The following is a 21,363-nucleotide window of genomic DNA, read 5'->3' as shown; positions in this document are numbered from 1 at the left end:
CATCCAGGACAGGACTGAAACAGAGGGGTATACAAGCATGCTAGAATGCGTAATCTCAGTGGTATTTTTTAGCAAAAAACTTCAAAGACATGTTTTGGGGACCATAGAGACCTATATTAACTTGTTGAAAAGGAGTATAATATGTGACCTTTAACCATTATTTCCAAGTAAGCACTGTGGTTTGTTCAGTTGAAAACGCACAATGGTACAAAGAGATCAACATTTGCTTTTCTCTTGGAGCTTCTGAAAAGGGTGGTTGCACCCTTGAAAGACAATTTTGTTAAAGATTGGTCAGTTTAACCCACTTTCTGTGGGTCATTGGGCATTTAGTGTGATTCATAGTACATTACAAAAACAGTGGGGCCTCATGCAAGAACCACTAATGCAAACATATTCATTCTTGAGTGGCACATAATGGTTTAAAAGAATTTGTGGTATTCACCACCTTTCTTGTACTTACAATTTTCTCTGAGGTACCACTGAAATTCACAAGTGGCCTAGACCTGTAGCATTAGTAATGAACACACTTTGTCCACAGGGTGAGAACACTCATTTGACCTGCAATCACAGTGACTTAATCTGAATGAATTTGGAGTTTACACATGATACAGAAATTAACTAGAACAAAATGTATAACTAAAAGTAACTTATGCAAAATGAATATTTTGTTAATCATATCATTATGGCTGCCAATTTAATAGTATTCTCTCGTCTAATATCTCTGTGACTTTCACATGAACATCTCTCATGTTAGCCATGGTGCACTTTGCTTTAGAAAGACATTTTTTTAACCTCTAACTTCATGCCACATTGCAGATTCCCTCTTTATCCCTGTCACAGTGCAGTGATGCTCTGATGACACATCATTGACCACTTTGCTATTCATATTTGTTTCAGGTCTTCATTAATATTTTTGTGAATGAAACATGTACCCTTATATGGCAATTTCAGTGGGGTCAATAATAAATTATGATAATAATGTTCATATCTCACAAACAATCCCCTCCTCATGAACAGGTGACATTCATCAGGCTGAAACAAGTGATTTACGACAAAGTTTGTACAGTTAAGAGAGTTTGTTGAATCTGACTTGAAAGACTCATACAAGCAACCCTCACAGAAAAAAAAAATTGAGAGTTTTAGGATAAGAATACAAAAAATGTTTCTGCATGAGGCCCAGTCTGCTTCCCACTAAATGGATTAAATGAAATTCAGATTATAGTGTTAGAAAAACACATTTGTTTCAGAATTAAGTTTGTGTCATTTTCCATTGTGTTCTCTGTAATAGTGAACATACACTGTATTTATATAGAACAGAGCGTGTGTAGACCTGAACATTACACCTACATGTGATAGCTGAGAATGTCATTCTAAAACAATGGACATTCATTTGCTGTTGTAACAGCCTCCATGCTTCTGCTTTCAGGCTTTCCACCTGATTTCGGGACCTGGTTGCAGGGATTTGCTCCCATTCATGTTTGGTAATAAGGTCTGACTCACGGTTTGTGTTCTTGCTCATCCTAAAGGTGTTGAGGTCAGGGCTCTGTGCAGACCAGTCAAGTTCTTCCACTGGACAAAAAAAAATCTATATGTACCTGGTGTTGTGCACAGGGGCCCAAACAATGAAGAACAAGGTGTATACATTTTTTGGCCATAAATGTAGAGTATGTTGAGCCGTCTCCACTTATAGTTAACACTATGGAGTCACACATCTCCTGTTTCTACCACAAAACAACCATGAAGTTATAAAGTGCCTCATTTCGTTGCCAGCTGACTGAATGTTCATTCAATCAGCTAGTATTAAAATGGAATGTGATCTAGTATTGAAGCAGCACTCCATGACTCTTCATTAGCTTTATATGTGTCAAGTGCAACACACATCAGCAATGTTTTATCATTGGACACACGTCATACAGTGTGTGTGTTTCCCTTTAGAGCACAAAAGGTGCGGTCATGTACAATTAAAATGGAACACCCACATTTTACCTCTGCTCCCATCTGATATGCCTGCCCTGAATACAACACTGCACTGCTCTGAATCACAAATACAGTAGAAAAGCCATGTGGGAGCTTTGAGATGGACCTGCTTTACTTCTATTCGGCAGCATTTACTTGATGGTTTTGGCCATCTCTGGTAATTTTGTATGTGTATTTTAAACATCTTTGTAAGTGCCCGTCTTTTTTTCATTCAGGTGATTGTCAGTGACAGTACGTGATTGATTTACGTAATAGTGTGTACTTTGAGTGTTTTTGTTTTTTTGTTTTTTTTTTGATCATCGTCATCTTGTCATAATTTTTTGGAATCACAGAATTCTTGACCACTGTGGCCGCTCTTAGTAGTGTTTTTAAGTCATCCATAGTCATTGTGTAGGAAGAGAGGTGTTGTGTGTGCAGTGTTGTCAGTCTTCAGTGTCTGCTCTTGTACCAGGGCTTGATAATGGACTCCATGTCCATGTTTACTCATGTGACTTACAATGGTTTGTTCAACACTATAGAGCCCGTTAAACCCCAACCAGTCTTACTTTACAATCGTTCCCAAAGAGTTTTCTAGTCTTTATTATGACTCCACATGAAGTACATGCATCCAAATGTTTTATCTACATGTGATTTGAATAGACAATGACTTTGTTCCATCACATGCTGATAGCTAAGACGTCCATGTCTCTGTTGCCTTACATTTTCAAGTTGTAGTGGTATTTTGAGTACAGCTCAGACAATCAAGGTGACAGGGCTGAACAGCAGAAAAGAAGTAGCTTAGCTTGTCACATTTATGTGAAAAGGATAACAGACCACTAGATCCCTGTTTGAAGGAATGTTGAGCCCTTTGAAACCATGTAAGCATCAACAAATGTTTGTTTGGTACCATCATCCTGACACTCAGAAATATCTCGATTTATCCAAAGCATATAGAATATGAATCATATTTAGTTTTGTTTTCTATCAACAGAGGATCTATTTGAGATCATATTTGTATATTTTTGTAATTTCACATAAAGCCTGTACACATTTCATGAACAGAAATGTGGAATTCTATATGCAAGAACTATGAAATGTTTTTTTTTGTGAATGACAGGCTGAATTGGGAGTGTAGCAGTCCATTCTAAAATGTCTACTTACTTATGGACATAACTGGAGCACCTTAAATAAGAGGATTTTTTTTTCAGAACATAAACATTCTTCGCCTTAGACAGCATCTTAAACAGACATCTCTGCTAAGAACAGCTTTTTTTCTCAGTGCTACATCCCACATTCTAACCGATACATTCACATTTTTCAAAACATTTTATGGTTCCTCAAGTTTTTTGAAATTATTTAAAATGACATCCTGTGACAATGTGTACTTGATGAATCTGTTTTTATTTATGATTGCATAGTGATGGATCCTTCTCCTTCATACCTGAAATTACTTGAAGTGTGTGCCTGTAATGTTACCTTAATGATACACATATAAACCCCCTTTACAATGTGAGGGAACATAACTCAAGTGCTGATAAATTATTAATATTATTGCTGTTAAAGATCTCCTTTATAAACACACTCTGGGTGGTGCACTGTGACGCTAATGAACACTAACACACCTAATAAAGCACAATGAGGTCAGTACTCAGTAGTCCTGCTATTGAAAGAATCTGACTGAAGCCATCAGTTGGTGTAAAGCAGCTTAGATTTTACGTTCATGAGTTCAGAATGATGTCGATTACAATGGAAAGTGTTTGAGGTCCTTTACAAGTGTGATCTATTCTTATTCTATCAAATAGTTGCCTTTTTACAGTCAGTCAGAACTGCGCAGAAATAAGTGTGCAAGAAAAGCACGGCACTTAGTAATTTCCACCAATAATAAATATTGTTTTGCACAATATTTATTATACTTTATGTCTCCCATCCACAAGAATTCTTCCTGTTATGCATTCCAAAAAAAAATCTACAACCCCATAAGCACTGAAGTCAAGATGACTCCTCTGCTTTGGCTGTGCCTTCATTTTGTGGTAATGTTGTTTTGAACTCCTCTGTATCCTGATGTACTTTTTCAGTTTTCATATATGATCCAGGATATCGCCATGAATATGAGCTCAGTCCCAAACATCTGTCCAGAAGTGGACCAAACGAAGTGAATGAATAAATGAATCATACAGATCTGATCATCTGTACTGTTCAATGGCAAAGAAGAATCCCGTGTTGATGGAGGGAAACAGAAAACTGGTGCATGCACCTTTAATTCAGTGAAAAGGTAAACTGGCTGCACTTAAATCTATTGACATGTTTCACTGTTGTTTGGATGTATGAATATTAGATTTTTAAGTTTGATGTACTTGAATTGAGATGATATTAAAAGTGATGCTGACAAATTTCATAACATGCATTTTCTTGTGCATTGACTTGGTGAACAGTTAGCACCACCCAGTGGGAAATATTTCCCGTAGTTGACATTTTATATATCCTCTTAGAGTCCCCATTAGTAACTGGGACGTGCTATTTGTGATTAATGTCATTGTAGATTTTTTAATCAAGGAATTTATGATTGAAAAAGACTTTGTATGTTCTTTTTTTTTCATTTTTTGTACTTCTGAACAGTCACTCAAGTCATTTCTCTCAGCTAGCCAGTGTGGTTTTTCTAGCATACTGGTCATACCACACTGAAAGAAGTGAACTTTCAGTTGTTATGCATAAGTCAGAATTATATAAAAGACATATCTTAAAGTTCATGAGGATGTTACTACTCCCAGAAGTTCTCAGCTGTTAAAGGCTGTAAGTGTGAGTGTTAATGAAGGTAATTTACATATACTAGCCACTTGTAAATAACCTGTTATAGAATATTTAGAATGTTGGGTAATAATGTGAATTATTAATGTCATAAGTCTAGTTTTTCATTTATTTGCACACATCATTACACTTAAAATACCTGAAAATATCTCCCTGCTGCAGAGTTGGAAGAGATAATATTAAATACTCAGGTCAAAGGTCAAGTAACAAGCTAGGAACCAACATACTATACAGCATTTTTAAGGTAACACAGAGATAAAAAGTTGAAATTTGCAGTTTCTTGCAAAAATATAAAATGAGGAGAAAGGCCGATGAAAAAAAATCCTCCAATATGTTAATCTTTTTTGTAAATAGAAAGAGGAACAATCTGTGTGGGGTTTATGGGAATTGTAGTCTTTTTTCAGACTTGTAGATATTTTTGACAGATTGAGGCTGCTAATCATCTTGACCATTGTCTTATTTTCTTCATAATAATTATAACATTACATTGTGTTGAAATGCTGACATGAAACAGTAAATTATTTGTATTCCGTATCCACTGCTGCACAGGCTGGGATATCTGGGGAGGTTGAGATTCAGATAGATGTTTTGAGAGCTGGTGGCTCTCTGATCCCAGGGGAGACTCTTATCATAGACTCTGTTTATCTCCCTTTTCCCCCATGTAGCCCAGCTGGGTCAGACTGACTGTACCACTGCCATACCCTGTCAGTCATACATTGACAATCAGTAGAAAAAAGATTAACTTGAGCTCAGAGAAATCCATCAACCATTGTTACTCTGAAAGAAGCTTGTGTTGAAACACTTTCTGTAAAGCCCATGTCTGTAACACTATTCCAACTAAACACAGGAGAACAAACACATAATGCACAAGAAGAGCTGCTGTAAGCCTCCATAATGTAATGTGATGGGTTTTTTTTTGCCTATTTCATGCCTTTATTCACTGTAGAAAGGTGACAGGAAAAGATGTGAAACAAAGATCCACCACCAGAGTGGAATCAGGGATGTTGTGATCAAAGTATACGGTATATGTCTGAACCGCTAGGCCACCTAGATACTCCATAATGCATTGTCAGGTCTGATGCATTATTATAACAGTAATAAGATATTAGTTTACAGTCTATCACCAGTGCTTCTGTTTTGCATGAAAGATTATAAAGCCTCGTGAACATCAAGGTGGTTTCTGTAACCATAATAAGAGAGAGTGTGGATTTCTAGAAAGTTGATGGCAGCTTATTGTATTTTCTGTTTAAATACACTGTAAAACACCATACAGGAATTTAGTGGAATCTTGGAAACTATTTTTTGTCATTAACATAACGTAAATATATGTCAGTTTAACAATTTCAAGTAAATTCAATTTTCAGAGCACTTGAGAACTTTAAACCATGAGTTCTCCTGACTTGAAGTCTTTTGATCTGAAATAATGAGTTGAATGAATGTACTACTGAGAGTTCACTCAACTCATTAAATTAAGTTTCATGTAGGTAACACAATCAGCATATAAACAGACTTCCCAACATGCACTTGTTGAGAGTTAAAACTCTCCAGAGACCCCTCTGTTTTATAATTTGAAGAAAACATGATGGAAACTGTTGGTTGAAACTTGCTGTGTGTCTTTAACACGTGTTAAGATGAGTTGCCTCTTTTCATAAAAATGTAATCCATGATGGTTAGTATTGAATTCAATCCTTACCACCATACACTCAAAGTTGAGTAAATTAATTGAGAACAAACTTGCTACTTGTCTTTGTACTGACTCTCGTTCCAACAGGAACAAGTGAACTGTGAAAATATAAATGGGAAGTAAATCTGACTGTGACATTGTTCAGTTTGACTAAACAGTTGTTGATTGAACTCTCTAATTAATTCAACTGAAGTTCAGTTAACTCACATTTTTAAAGCTGTTTAACATTTTAAAACAGCTTAAAATGTTTTACAATGTATTGTAAAAGTATAATAATAGTGTAGGCATTGTGTAGGCTTCAGCCTGTTTCCACCATCACTCTGGTTGTTCACACTTAAGAGCACAGATATTCTGAGTGCAATGAAACAGACACATAGGAAAGCACATAGATAACAATAGACACAACAGAAGACACTGCAAAGTAACATTTCTCTTTAATTTAAGATTTCAATTTTACAGACATTTTTCCAGAATCTCAAAATCTTAGAACACAGTTTTTGTTTGGCTGCAGCCCAGCAAACAACGTCAGAGAGGTAAGAAGCTAACATTATTAGCAGCTTAGCACTCTTGCTACTCATTGAAATGCCATACTGAGCTTTCCTTTCAAGAGTAAACTAGCAGCAGTGACCATTTGCCATCGAGGTAAACTGATGAAACAAAGTGAATAAAAGATGTACTTATTCATATTTGAAATGATAAGCAAAGCTTCATCTTACTAGCGTAATGTAATTTCTGAGAAATTTGACGGTAAAGTGAAATCTTATCTCAGGCTGCGGTAGAGTCTTGGCTGATATGAAAAAATGAATCATTCATCATCCTCTTCCTCACTGTCCTATGATTTGTTTTCCGTCATCCTCCTATGTTTTCCCTTTCCTTTATTCTCTTTCTGCATTTGTTTTCTCCACAGTCATGCTCTCTCTCTTCTCCACCCTCCCTTCTTCCTCTTCATCCTTCTCTCCAGTCCTCCTCCTCCTCGCTGTCATCCTCTCCCTCGACTTCTACCCAGTTCCAGCAAGAGGCCCAGCCAGAGCAAGGGGAGTGTGGCCACAGAGCTCCATAAATCCAGCCTGTAATCAGTGTGTACCGGCCATAATGAGCGAGAGATAGTGGAAATATGTTGATTATCTCCAAACATGAGGGGATGAGGGGGCAGACAGTTTGGATACACACTTTCTTGAAGCTGTTCCAGTGGCATAAATAGCTGTCTTTACATGGAAGCATGGGAGAAAACACACACACAGATACACTTTAAAGGCAGCTGCTGGCCTGTAGATGGAGATGCTCCTTTGTGTGCACCTGTGGCTCAAGTAACTGTCCTCATATAGTGTGCACTGTAAATTATAACAAGGTTAATTTGTATTACACTGAACAATGAAGCACATATAAAAGTGGATATCTCTGATGGACCACAACTGGAACTATATTCTGTTAAAATAACATCCAAATTGAATTATTAAATTATTTGGCAGTAAAAATTGAAGCATTGTTGGATTAAAATCAATACAGTGTTCTTCATCTGTGCAAAGACACATTTTGTTCACAGGTTATGTTTGCTTTGATTCCTTCTGCTGAAATATGACTTCCTTGAAATAAAAAAAGCCACACTTTTATTAAAAAAAACAAAACATGACATTAATTGAAAGCTGCACTGATCAATATTTTTTATTAAAATTATTGATCAGCATTAAAATGCATAAAGTGAAAGGTTTCAATGATAGTGATGAACCAACAAAGAATGATCACCCAGTTCTACAGTTCCTCTCAGATCTATGGTACTTTTTACCCTCTTTTAGCTCGTTGTTTTGGTTTTCCAACCCACAATTTTACTGTTTTGATTCAGACTCACAGCTCTCATCAACCTCATTTCCAGCCTCTGAAGGCTGTTTTCTTTGAAAAAGCTTTGATTAACCCACTGTACAGTACGTGCTCAGCACCAAACAGCAGACAAACAAAGTTAGCGACTAGCTGGTGAACATAATGGAGCATTTACTATAGCAGCTAAAGAGACAGATAGTTCCCTCAGAAGTTGGTTGAAACCAAAAAAAGACCTAAAATGAGAGTGAATATTGGACTTGGACACAACTCATAATAAAAGGTATGATTGCTTCATGTCTGCTAGATATGTTAATACATTATACAACACTTCATAAAGTGATAATATCAGTGTTGTGTTTATAGCTTGTTCTGCTGCCATCGAGAGGCAAAAAAAGTATTAATGTAGCTTCAAAGTAAAACATAGACCACTCAGTAAAATTAAGTAACTTAAATGTTGAACGTTTAATTAAATGGAAGTGAAGAAAAGCATTTAGTAATTGTTTAGGGTCAGGTCTAAATGAGGGAATATCTTTTGGTAGAATAGTGTTTATCCCTCCAGTAGAGTTCAGAGATCTGTAGAATCAATGCCAAGGCTGAGGAACACCATTCTTCAAAAAGATATTCCCTCATTTGGTGTTTTGATGATGGTGGTGGAGAGCGCTGTCTAACACATTGGTCCAAAATCTCCCCTAGGTGTTCAATTGGGTTGAGATCTGGTGACTGTGACTTCATACTCATCAAACCATTCAGTGACCCCTTGTGCCCCATGGATGTAGGCATTGTCATCCTGGAAGAGACCACTCCCATCAGGATAGAAATGTTTCATCATAGGATAGAGGTGATGACTCAGAACAACTTTGTATTGGTTTGCAGTGACTCTTCCCTCTAAGTGGACCCAAACTATGCCAGCAAAATGCCCCCCACAGCATAACAGAGCCACCAGATCCCCTCACTGTAGGGGTCAAGCATTCAGACCTGTACTGGTATTTGCTTCAATTTGTCACCCGTCTGTAGTATGATTCAGGTAATCTATAGAGATTATCCAACTATGAATTCAAATCTTGATTTATCCTAACTTGAAGATATACAGCAACTTTCCTCTGTGTCACTTTATTTAATTTTCACATGCCTGAAGTCTCTTCTGTCTTTCTTTCCTGCAGAACTTGTGTTTACATGGTGAACGTTTTTCATTCTAACTTCACAGTTTGCACAGTCACAATCTCAGTTTCGCTTGTAGTTGCTCTAACAAAGTGTCTGGCTTCTCATGTCCTGCTGTAACCTCCGCCTTCATACTCAAGACTCCAGCAGCCCCAAATTAGTCATCACTACACACGGGAAATGGGGGCTGCTAACCCCCCCTCCCTCTGGACAGATTTATAGAGGTAGCCTTGAACGCTGGGCTGTTGCTCGTGGAGCTGAGCCCATCTTGTTCAAGGGGGAGATGATTTCAGTAAGTCTGGGATCTCATCCGTGATGAGAGAGAAGGTCTGTAGTCTTCTCTTATCCACCCTACAAACATATCAACATGACTTATTGGGTTGGATTTCAGTGTTGAGCTCTCATTTTTGCAGTTACAATGTAATCATACAGCAACAAAATACGAATCAAAGTGAATTACGAGTGGAGATACAGAAACTACAAATACTGTGAAAGGGAGAGACTTAAAAGTATTCATTTTCTTGTATCTTCAGTCAAACTGAACTAATATCCTGGCAGACATCAAGGGGGTTTCTTTTAAAATTGCAGCTAGATGCATTACCTTTCATAAAGGAATAAGCTCTATAAGGATAAAATACCCTTAAAGCTGCTGCAATTTAGCTCTTTTAACTATTTGAGTTGGATTTATTTGAAAGGTGCCCTTTTGGATTTTTTTTTTTTTTTTTTTTTTTTTTACCTATTTACACAAATGATATGAAAATGAAGTGAAATGTCTGGATGTCTGCTAGGTTTTGTGGGATTCAAGTAGTGTTAAGTTCACATTGGCCCATGAATGCTGCATGGTTTCATACAACTGGAAGACAGAATATAGCTTTGTATAATGCGTATGCATCAATCTACATTGATATTCAGTTTATACATTATTTAAGTGTGCAAAACTTTGATCCTCTGACTTCTCTAATGCTGGTAAAAATTATTATAAAATTTAATCTCACCATAACTGAAAAAATAATTATAAATATTCAGCTATAATATAAAAATAAACTAAACAAGACAAAAGGTATGTTTTTCTCTAAAACCATGGTACAACCTCCTAACACTGATATTTTCATCAAAGGTGAAAAGATTGACATAGTTACTGACTTTAAATATCTTGGTGTGACACTGGATCCAAATTTGAACTTTAAGAAACATGTTAAAAAAAAAACGGTTAAAACCATAAAGTACAACTTAGCAAAATTTAGACATATCAGAAACCGTTTCTCTTTGGACGCAGCCAAGATGTTTATGCATGCTATGATTCTTTCCATATGTCTTATTGCATCACATGTTGGGGGCCGGCTGGAGTAACAGCCATAAAACCTCTTGGGTCCTTATACAAACAAACTCTAAAAACTCTGGACAAAAAGCCAAAGCATTTCCATCACTGTAGAGTAGTGGAGAAATACAATTTACTGAGCTTTGAGAAATTCAGATTATTTTCAAAATTGTGCCTAGTTTAGTTTTAGTACGTTCTATTAGATCCTCCAGAATATCCTCTATACAAGATTGTACCATTTTGTCGCACTGCATTTGGGCAGTCAGCTTTCTCTGTGAAAGCCAAAACTCAGTGGAATGCCCTAACTGATGATATGAAGAGCTGCAGTTCAATCAATCAATACATTCAAGACCAAATTAAAAAATCTACTTAAGACCAATCAGCTGTGTGACCACTGAGTCTAAACTCCATCTATGGTCTCATTAGCACAGGTGGTCTTGCTTTTAATTTGACAAGTTTACATTATTAATTTCTAATTGACATTGTGGGTGTATGTGATGTGCTGTTGTGTGTTGCTTTGTATTTTGTATTTTGTATGGTGTGTTCTGTGTGTTTTTTGCTTTGTACTGTTTGTTGTTATGCTGTTGTATGTTTTGATTGTGGGGGACTGCGGCTGTAAATTAGCTTTGAGCTAACTCCGGTGTAGTGCATCTTTAATGTTAAAAACTGTACACTGTTCCAATAAATAAATACAATCAAACAATCATAGTCATGGGATGGCAAAGTGCCTTAGTTACAAAATTTGCCAATGTCAGAACTGGAGAGATTCAGTAGTTCAAGTGAGCCACAACACTTCATTATTATAGTTTGCACAAAATAATAACTGCATAATTGTTAATTTATGCACTAATTATGTTGATTAATTTACAGCAATAACACTTTAGCCTACTTTCATTCTTTTTATGTAGCATTTATAAGCAGCATATGAACATTTAATAAATGGTTAATAACTCACTATAATGTAGTTGTAAGCAGATATATGGACGATAATTTACAGTGTTTGTTAGTAATTATAACTCATCTTATGAAAACATATTTTATATTATAACAGTTGTCTTTCACTATATTATCTTTAATTATCTGTTTATACAAGAGTTTATATAGAAGAACTGAAGGATGCCCACTGGAGGACTTATAGTTATTGACAAATACATTACTAAAAACCCTTATATCTATATCTATATATTTTAAGCACTTATATCTGAGCTGACCTTATCAAAGTTATCAACTAGGTGAAGTGTCTGGAAGCTACAGAGTCTAACAGTTTAACAGTTTGGACACCTGGATTTAAAATGGGATTAATGCTGATCATTAATTCATTGAAATTCCTGTCCAAAATATAACTGAAAGATTACAGTATATATAAGTCTTGGGATTGCCTTATTTCTTATCTACAGTCACTATCCTGTAAACTAACTGATGATGACTACTAGCACAGTATCAGTTCCGACAGGAGCAATACAGCTTATTTATATACATATGCAGCAGACTGTTTAACGCTAACTAACTAATAAATATCCAATGTTTTTATTAATGGATCACGAGAAGATCATTTGGGCTATATTAAGCTCACAAAATTTTGAAGATTTAAATTTTACAATGAAATAATTCTCTCATGACCAAAGTTGGGGAGTTCAGTTTGACCCCCTGAGGTTTAATGACACCAATGAGATTACTTTTTGCCTCTAGAATGTGTTTGTTTGAAGTAAATAGTGATTAATAACTAACACACACAAACAAGCTGTTACTGTAGAAACTTTTACTCAAAGTAAAAGGTTACATTCTGTGGCAGAGTTGTAATGAGAACTAAGTGGTCAGACAGCTGCTTTGTTCCCACAACAATCCCTCCCTTACTGCTCATCATCTATCTGTCCATCCTTTTACTCCCACACACACACACAAACACACACACACACACACACACACACACACACACACACACATACACACTACAAACATCTTAATAAAAAAAAAGGAGATCCATATTAATATGCATTTTTTTAAAAAGCAGGTGACAGAAATCTTCCATACAGTGAAAGTAACATCTGACAACATTAAAACTAAAACACTGTACAACCTGTAAATCAAGATAAAAGGTTACACACTGTTCCTGCATGTAGTGATTTGTGGTGTAATTAGTCAAGTGAAACAGCAGCCTTTTCATCTCCTCATGTTCAATCCACTCCTGACTATGGTTGAATGTAACTAAGTACATTTACTCAAGTACTGTACTTAAGTACAACTTTATGGTATTTATACTTTACTTGAGTATTTTCATTTTATGCTACTTGATACTTCTACTCCACTACAGTTCAGAAGGAAATATTCTACTTTTTACTCCACTACATTTATTTGACAGCATTAGTTACACTTTGGATTAAATTTTTACATAAAATAACATAATGATGACCTTATAAATTACACTGCATTATTGAAGATTAAACCAGTGGTTCCAAAACTGCTTGACGTGTGGCCCTTTTACAAAAAAATCAGTGTTTGTTTCTCTTTGTCATGTTTCAGATGTCTATGCAGTTCCACCAAAGAGACATTTCCCCTCACATGGTTTCAAGTAAATAATAGTTTGAGGCCCAAAGAGGTAAAACTCCCCAATATTTCACAAAAAAATCAAATATTGAAGAAAGGTTATTAAAAGTTAATCCAAATTTGCAGCAGAGCCATGTTCTTTCTCAATCTATCATCTAAAGACCCCTCAGATTTATCTTGTGACCTTTCAAAGTAGTTCAAACTAGCTCCACAGCCCGATTTTCTGCAAAACAAGTACTTTCACTTTAGTACTTTAAGTGAATTTAGCTGGTAATTCTTTTTTATTTAAGTATGATTTTAAATGCAGGACTTTTACTTGTAATTAAGTATTTTTACATTGTGGTATTGATACTTTTACTTAAGTTATGGATTTGAGTACTTCTTCCACCACTGCTGCTGTCTAATGCTCACAAGAATGGATCTAAACTCCTCTCCTGTGCTGTTTGTGTCAACCTGGATATGTGTATCTTATCATACACACAACAGCCTGGTCCCAGCCAATAAAACAGCTGCTGGATTTTTCGGGAAACCATCAGTCTTTTTAACTTTGAGGGTACGACAAGCAGTTTCTGAATTAAAGAATGAAATGAATATCCTGAGGACAAACTGACTAGTGACATTTACAGACTTTTCCAACAGCTTGCCAAAAATGGCAAATGTCTTTGTAGCTGCAGGTTAATTTAAGGCCTAACCTTCATACTTAGACAAACAAAAACTGTAAGAATGCATTTTATCTCCATACAAAGTATACAAATGTCTGCTGTCCTTTTGCTTTTGGAAGGCAAAAGGTATTGCCATTAGTTTTGGCTTAATATTCAGTAACTCTGTAATTGCTTTCAAGTTGCTGATCAGTGTCTCCAGATAGATGTTGAACACTTTTCTTTGACTTGTCCTTTGCTGTCAATAGAAGCTAAGATTAGAGATAAGAAACAATGTGAAAGTTACGTCCCATGTGCTACTATCACTCTTTGTCTGCTTCTATGGCGGGGGTCAGCGGGTGTGTCCCGTCCCGTCCAGGTGGAGGAACCTGATTGGTCGGGACTCCTGATAGCAGCTCCCCCACGCTGCCACAGTAGAGCAGGGAACGCATGGGCCACTTCTGAGGAGAGAGACAATACACTTAAAGATTAACTCTGTGATCAGGATATCCTGGATGAAGCTACAATTTAGTCAAAAAATCATCTGGCAAAATGTGACAATATGCTACTTTGAAATTTCAATTTTATTGGTCATTCATTAAAGGCATGCTATGCAGGATTTGTTCGTTGCTGTTTGTTATCACAACATTCAAATTAAACATCACAACATGTAAATTAAAGAGTATGGTCTAGACCTGCTCTATGTGAAAAGTCCCCTGAGATGACTTTTGTTGTGATTTGGCGCTATGTAAATAAAGTTGAATTGAATTCAAAGTGGGCAAATGAAGAGAGCGAGCAGCGCTGGCGAGAACAAAGCCGTGAATGAGATAAATAAAACGTTATTTTCTGATTGTTTCATGGTGGATACGTTCTAAAGCACAAATAAACACGCCCACACCTCCGCACAACCCTGCAGGAAGGTGCTGCATTGCCAGATTTGGTGTGAATGCAGAACTTCATGCTGTCCGCTGTGGCCTCTCTGCTCTGCGTGTGTGTAGCTCAGCCCAGCCCTTGGTCAGGCAGACACACAGACCTGCAGCTCTTTATACATCCATGACACAGAGACAGAGAGCAGAGCGGAGCAGAGGAGAGAGACGGAGACAGCGATGTAATTTGGTCGCTATGCTACGAGTCCTGACCTCACACCCTGGATGCTATTATTGGCTGGGGGCTACACACTCACTGCCCAAAGGTTGATGCCCAGAAGCATCTCGAACAAAGCAAAATAATAAGAAAATAAGAAAATACAGGCAGAGGGCAGAGTCTCTGTAGATACATACACCACCACACACTTCTAGTGGGTCGTAAGTGATGATTTAGAGGGATTACTTTTGTATGAGTCTATACATTGATTATTAGGAAAATCCTGCATAGTATACCTGAAACATATTATGCAAATACAGTTCTTTAGTCATAAAGGACACAAATGTAAATGAGAATGCAAATGCAATGTGAAATTGCATTGACAAAAACACTGTAAATCAAAATTTAGATAAACATTTTTAACATTTTTAATTTTGTCTGTGTCACATTTCTTGTCAACATCAATGTTTTTGTAGGTATTGGCTTCCCAACGGTCTATCTGTGTCTGCCAGTAACTCAAACATTAGAGCCCCCCCACCATGCAAAAATATGTTTTTTCTGTTTTGTTTTGTTATTATACTTGGATGTTTGAGTTTCACCATGAAGAATGATTTGTGTGCAGAGTTTGATGCTGGAAGGCTGTTTTCACATTAATTTGCTGAGGAGAGAAAGTTTCTCTGTGCTCACAGAAAATTTGAGTTTTAAGGTATGTACATACAAGCAGGATTTGTGACATCAAAATTAATTTGGAGCCAATCATGGTCCAGTATGCAACTTATACAAGTGTGATGTGGAAACTTGAAGCCTCCAGTGCACATACACTAAGAATGGACTTTACAGTGAAGTAGGAGACATTAAAACTTTGAAATGAAAAATATTTGCATAGTCTTAGATTATGGATTTTTCAATGAGGCAGAAGGAGTAGATGTTGTTTTAAGAATTTTAACAAGGTAATAGACCTTTTTTTGTGGAAAAAAACATATCAGACACAAATAACTATTCAAAGATTATTTTTACATGTCTTAAAACATGTGGAGAGGACCTTTATTTATTTGAGGTAACACTTAACATGTTTGGTACATCCTGCTAAATAAAAACTAGAATTAAGTAATTTCACTCCCCTTTTTGACCTGTTTTGTTGGTCAGGTCTAGCGGGTCAGCAACCTTTTTTTAAAATCATATTTTTAAAGTAAAGTATTTGTTTCGGTTGGTCATTGAAGCAGCCGTGAACTTTAAGATCCAATCTTCTTAATAGGTTTGGATGGAGCAAGCAGTGACAAAACAACAAGTTCTAAATTAAAAATGATTAAATTATTTTATCTGATCATCATGATGATCTTTGATGCTCTCTGACTTTGAAAGTTTACCTACACTGAAAGCTTTGTGTTTAATTGAGGACAACTCATGGCCTTCTGTGTGTATTGCAACTGATAAAGTATTCAGTGACTTTTGTCATAAAATGTCCAACTGAACAGATGTAAATGTTTACATGACGTCACACTGTTATATTAACCATTATTGTTGCCAAAAAAGGCTGATACCTGTTATAACCAATAGTAATAATGTTATAACTATTATAATCAATAACAGTATCAACCAATGTATGTAACAATATAACAATGTAACAATTTAATGAGTGCTGTTATTCTAATTTGGTACATTAAATTACTGGTCAAGATTTTAAGTACATAAAACCACAATAATGACATAATAAATCGTGGTTAATATAAAAAAGTGGTGTAATTTATCAGTAATTAGCCAATTGCCTTTTCATTTACAATGACTATTACAGATAGGTAGCTAGCTCTAGCTACAGAGCCAAAATAGCTAGCTATCTAGAAGTCATTATGCTGGCTTTATCTACTTAGATATATAATGATATTTCATGATTACAGACACATGACCTGTGATTGACAATGTTTAATCAGTCTCTCTACAGCAGGTGCAGCACCTGACTTGTTCATAAGAGTATTATCCAGCAGGTCATGTTCTACGTATGAGTAACAGTCAATGGAATGCACTTACTTTAACAGGATGCAGGTATCCACCTGGCCGGGAGGGCAGGGTGTGCTCAGCCAGCATCCCTCCCTGGTCCAGGGTCTCTGTCAGGTGGGCTATGTAGTTGGTAGCCAGAACCAGAACATCCAGCTTGGACAGCTTGGTGTCAGGTGGGACTGATGGCAGAGCAGCCTGTGGACAGAGGAGGGCAGAGACAGAGCTGCATTCACTGACATCCAATTCAAAATGATCTTGGACATATTTAATACAAAGATGATTCTAAGGTTAAAAGTTTTTATTTACAAGTTCTGGATTTTACTATATAGAATCAACATACAGTATGGAAATAACTGATTACAGAGACTGTTTTAGCTTTTCTTTTTAAAACTTGTGTATGTATAGTATGTGTGTGCATGTATTTGTATATATATACAGTATAATTATACATTTTTTTGTACATATATGTGTGTGCGTGCGGTCTACCTGCAGGCTGTGGAAGGCCTGTCGCAGGTTGCGTACACGGCTCCTCTCTCGCGCTGCGTTCTCCGGGGAGTGCTGACTCCGTAGTGTCCTGGTCTGGACCACAGACCCACATCCAGAGCCAGAATTTGACCTGGACCCACACACAGACTGCACCTGCAGCAAATGACATGCTTGGAGCTTGACATCTCTGCACAAACATGACCATAAAAAAAATAGAAAGAAAAGGATTCTTTTGTTCAAATGGGGGAGTTCAAAATCCTAAACAAAAAACTGTTATTATAGAACCTCAGTTTCTTGCATACTTACTGTGTACAGAGACTAGAGACTCCATTAATATAGAACATTTGAGAGCGTAATTTAGTGAACAATTGATTTTACATTATAGCAATATAAAAGTCTGTTCTGCCTGTTGCACTGTACAAAAGTACTAATTAATGATTAATGAATATTATCATTTGTGCCTTTAGTAACTGAATGTTACTAAACTAAGATTAACAGAGAATAAACTGATAGATAACGGTTTGGTGAAGCTGCTTTCCATTCTTCATTTTAGCAACACTTCTGACAGTGTTTCTGTTGTGAGATAAGAGCTTTTCAGCCCACCTCAATAAACTGGTTGGAAAACATGTATTAGTTATTTGTTCAAATTTACAGAACTTGTTTAAAACCCTGTTCAAGTTTTCTTTTTTTTAAAATTGCCTCAATTTTCTGAGTACCACACGTCAAATTAAGTTACTAAATCATGAACACACACACACACACATACACACTCTGCTGCAAACAAAACACAGCTTCATTCTTGTGTAACAACAAAATGAAACTGAATAAACAAAATTTAGGTGGGTGGCTCCCATGTTATTTTGTTTCCTGTTATATTCTGGTATCTTCAATTTATGATGAATGTTGTGCAATATCCTCTCGGATGCCCAGAATTATTAGCCGCTGCATCGCCAAATCAGTCTTTGAAAACGGAGTCATGCTTCGGTTTCAGTCATGCAAACTGGACTCACCCACTTCCTTGGCTCCCGGCTGCTGCGTACACTCTGCCTGTGTCCGTGCAGGGATGCTGGGTTGCCAGCTGCACAGGCACGCTGGCTCTGCAGCTCTGCTGTTGAGCTGGACACAAGCTGGTGATTCACTGCAACTGACATAAGACCTTCCAGAGGATTCACTGCCATGGATTCCGCCAAAGAGATACAGTCCCAAAGACGGCTGCAGACTGTCCTGAGGTGTCGAGAACTTGAATCAATCAGGCTACTTTCATTAGCTGGGTGGAAGTTTGCTATCCAGTGTTGGAGACTGTTGTGAAGTTGGCTTTCACTTAATAAGTACTTTCATAAAGACGCAACAGGAAACAGTCTGAGGTCATTTTTACATCTAGTCTGAAAGCATCTTTAAAGTCCACTAAAAAAAAATACTGGTTCAAGAAGAGCTGAAATTACTCATTTGATCTCAAGAAAAGCATAAACATTCAAAATTTTCAATAGCTACTGCAGACTGCTCTGCTAAAGCACCTTTCCAGAGTTCACCAAGCCTCTGTGGGACCCCCAGTTTCACCCAGACCCCCAAACAACTGGTGAAAACTCCACAATCACCAGCTTCTTCTTCTTCTTCTCTGTGCATCACCGTCAATCCAGAGAATTCTTCCAAGTCTGACCCTCTCTCTCTCTTGCTCTCTCTCTCTCTCTCTCTCTCTACTTGCTTCCTTATCGGGTGAGGTAATGTGGGGAACTTCATGTGGTCCTTATCTCAGCCGCCCGGTCGTCCTGATCCTCCCCTGGCTGTTTGGCTGCCAAGAAGAGCAGGCAGGCAGGCAGTCAGGCCTGGGGGAGTGCAGGACTGGGAGGGTGTCCCGAGCCAGGGCACTGGGGAGCTTGGGAAACTCAAAGCTGTGGTAACAGCTGGACAGGGGTGGGATTGGAGGGTCGGGGGCAGTGCGACATTGAACATTACCAAAGAGAGGCGGAACTGGATCCTGGTTTGGTTAACAACATTTGGGGCATCTCAGCACTGTGTGACTGAATTTGTGACCTTCATGTAAAGCTTTACTAGGATCGGATGAAAAGAGAAAATGTTCTGTTGACCTGATCATTTTGTGACTAATGTGAGCAGATCAGATCCTGTTTTTTATGCTGCTGGTTTATGTTTTTTTTCTTTTATGATTGATGGTATCACAGTTTGTGCTACTGGTTCTATGTTGTGTGTTCTTAGTGCCTGTTGTTACTCTGTGCTGTTTATTGGTTATTTTATTGTGAAACTACAGTGCTGAGTCTAAAACTAATTTCCCCATGGGGACAAATAAAGTCTATCTTAATGTCGATCTATCTTGAGAACACAACACACATACGAGCATATTGGGCACATGCAGTGCAACTCCAGGACAGAACTTAAACAAAGAAAAAAAAAAAAAGCAAATAAGCCAGTTATGTAAAAACAAAATGTAGGGAATTCCAGGATTTGATTTTCCCAAGCCAATATTGAACTCACTTCTGGTCCTTTTCCAGAATCAAGTTTAGTGAAAGCCTGTGCCTGTTACTATGGCAACTAATGCCTGAAACTAACCTGCTGTGTAACATCTAAGTGTCATCTTAACCCCTAGTCTCTTAACAATGGCACTCAAGTGAAACACTGCATTGTCTCTACATCATGGCAGTCCTTCACCTCATTATGCAAAGGCCGTAGGTCAGATCTGATAAATGATTTTATTGTGATAATGCTATCACTATTTGACAGTCTACCATTTCCAAGGTTAATATACATAAAGGGGCTCTCTACTGATTTTACATATTTTAGATTTTACATGAATTTTACAAATTCAGTTCACTCGTTCCACGGAGATCGACTCAGCCTGTGAAAACAGTTGTACAATGTCTACTGTTGCTCTGGAGGAAATTTGTCAAGCCTGAAAAAGTGACCTCCTGATGATGTCATAGCTCCCAACTGGTCTTGCTCCCAAGATAGCAAGATTATCAGTCAGAGGTACCAACATACCCCAAATAAGATCTGGGTTCCATGGTTTTGAATAAGAGACGAACAGTGAGAGTGTGCACTTCTCCATATGAATTTTATTTGGTCAAAAATAGAACATTGTGTCATGATCTGAAATACTGGTCATCTTGTAATAGTACCAAATTATAAAAATCCAAACTACTATGAAAACAAACGAGAGAAGTGACACAGGAAATAACACAACGCCATGTGCGAGACAGGGTTTTTATTCTTCCAGAAATGGATGTCCGCAATAAACGAGTGATCCTTGTTTTTTCGTTGCAAATCAGTGCACAACTTGGATCGCTCGTTTCTTGTGGACATCCATTTTTGGAAGCAAAAAAATCCTGCCTCACACACGGTATTGTGTCATTTCCTGTGTCACTTCTCTCGTGTGTTTTTCGTGACAAAACCTACTTCGGAGACCAGACAGACTCGTCAGGGATTCCTCCTGGTGAAAGATCTTGTAATGTGTGACCCCCTGTTGCCAATCAGTCATGTAGTGTGCAAAGTTGTGTAGTGTGAACAGTACAGCAATCGGACGACTTTCAAAGTCATGTAGTGTGTGCTTGTCGTAAGTAAATCATATTCATACTTGTCTGACAGCGTTACTGGTTGTATTCAACTCAATCAACATCTACATGATGAGCACTCATCATCATTTAACTCTCTTTTCAGGATTGTCACTCTCAGTTCAGAGCAATACAACTCCATTGCTGAATTTCTAAGTATTATACATCAAAATACTAAATATCAAAAGTTTTTAAGGTATTAAGACTCTATAGGAATAATTAAGGAGTTAGTGCTTGAAAACAGTAAATAAAAGCCAATAGACAAAATGTAAAGTTGATGCTTGTTAAAAACTCAATACAGTAGTGTACAGTAGTTAGATG

The 21,363-nt window shown here is 37.2% G+C and overlaps 1 protein-coding gene across 1 annotated transcript; it reads right to left on the bottom strand.

Moving 5' to 3' along the window:
• Positions 1-13,329: 13,329 nt before the first annotated feature.
• Positions 13,330-19,330, bottom strand: LOC121881821 (transcription factor 24-like). Its single transcript, XM_042389551.1, has 4 exons — positions 18,493-19,330; positions 17,483-17,635; positions 17,027-17,191; positions 13,330-14,379 (listed from the first exon to the last, which is right to left on the bottom strand). The coding sequence occupies exons 1-4, from the start codon at positions 18,658-18,660 to the stop codon at positions 14,242-14,244; spliced, it is 624 nt and encodes a 207-aa protein (XP_042245485.1). The 5' UTR covers positions 18,661-19,330; the 3' UTR covers positions 13,330-14,241.
• Between the last annotated feature and the right edge of the window lie 2,033 nt (positions 19,331-21,363).

Source organism: Thunnus maccoyii, chromosome 17, assembly GCF_910596095.1.
Source record: "Thunnus maccoyii chromosome 17, fThuMac1.1, whole genome shotgun sequence".
Classification (NCBI taxonomy): Eukaryota; Metazoa; Chordata; class Actinopteri; order Scombriformes; family Scombridae; genus Thunnus; species Thunnus maccoyii.
Note: the sequence above shows the minus strand (reverse complement) of the source record. Positions and strands in the feature narration are given on the sequence as shown.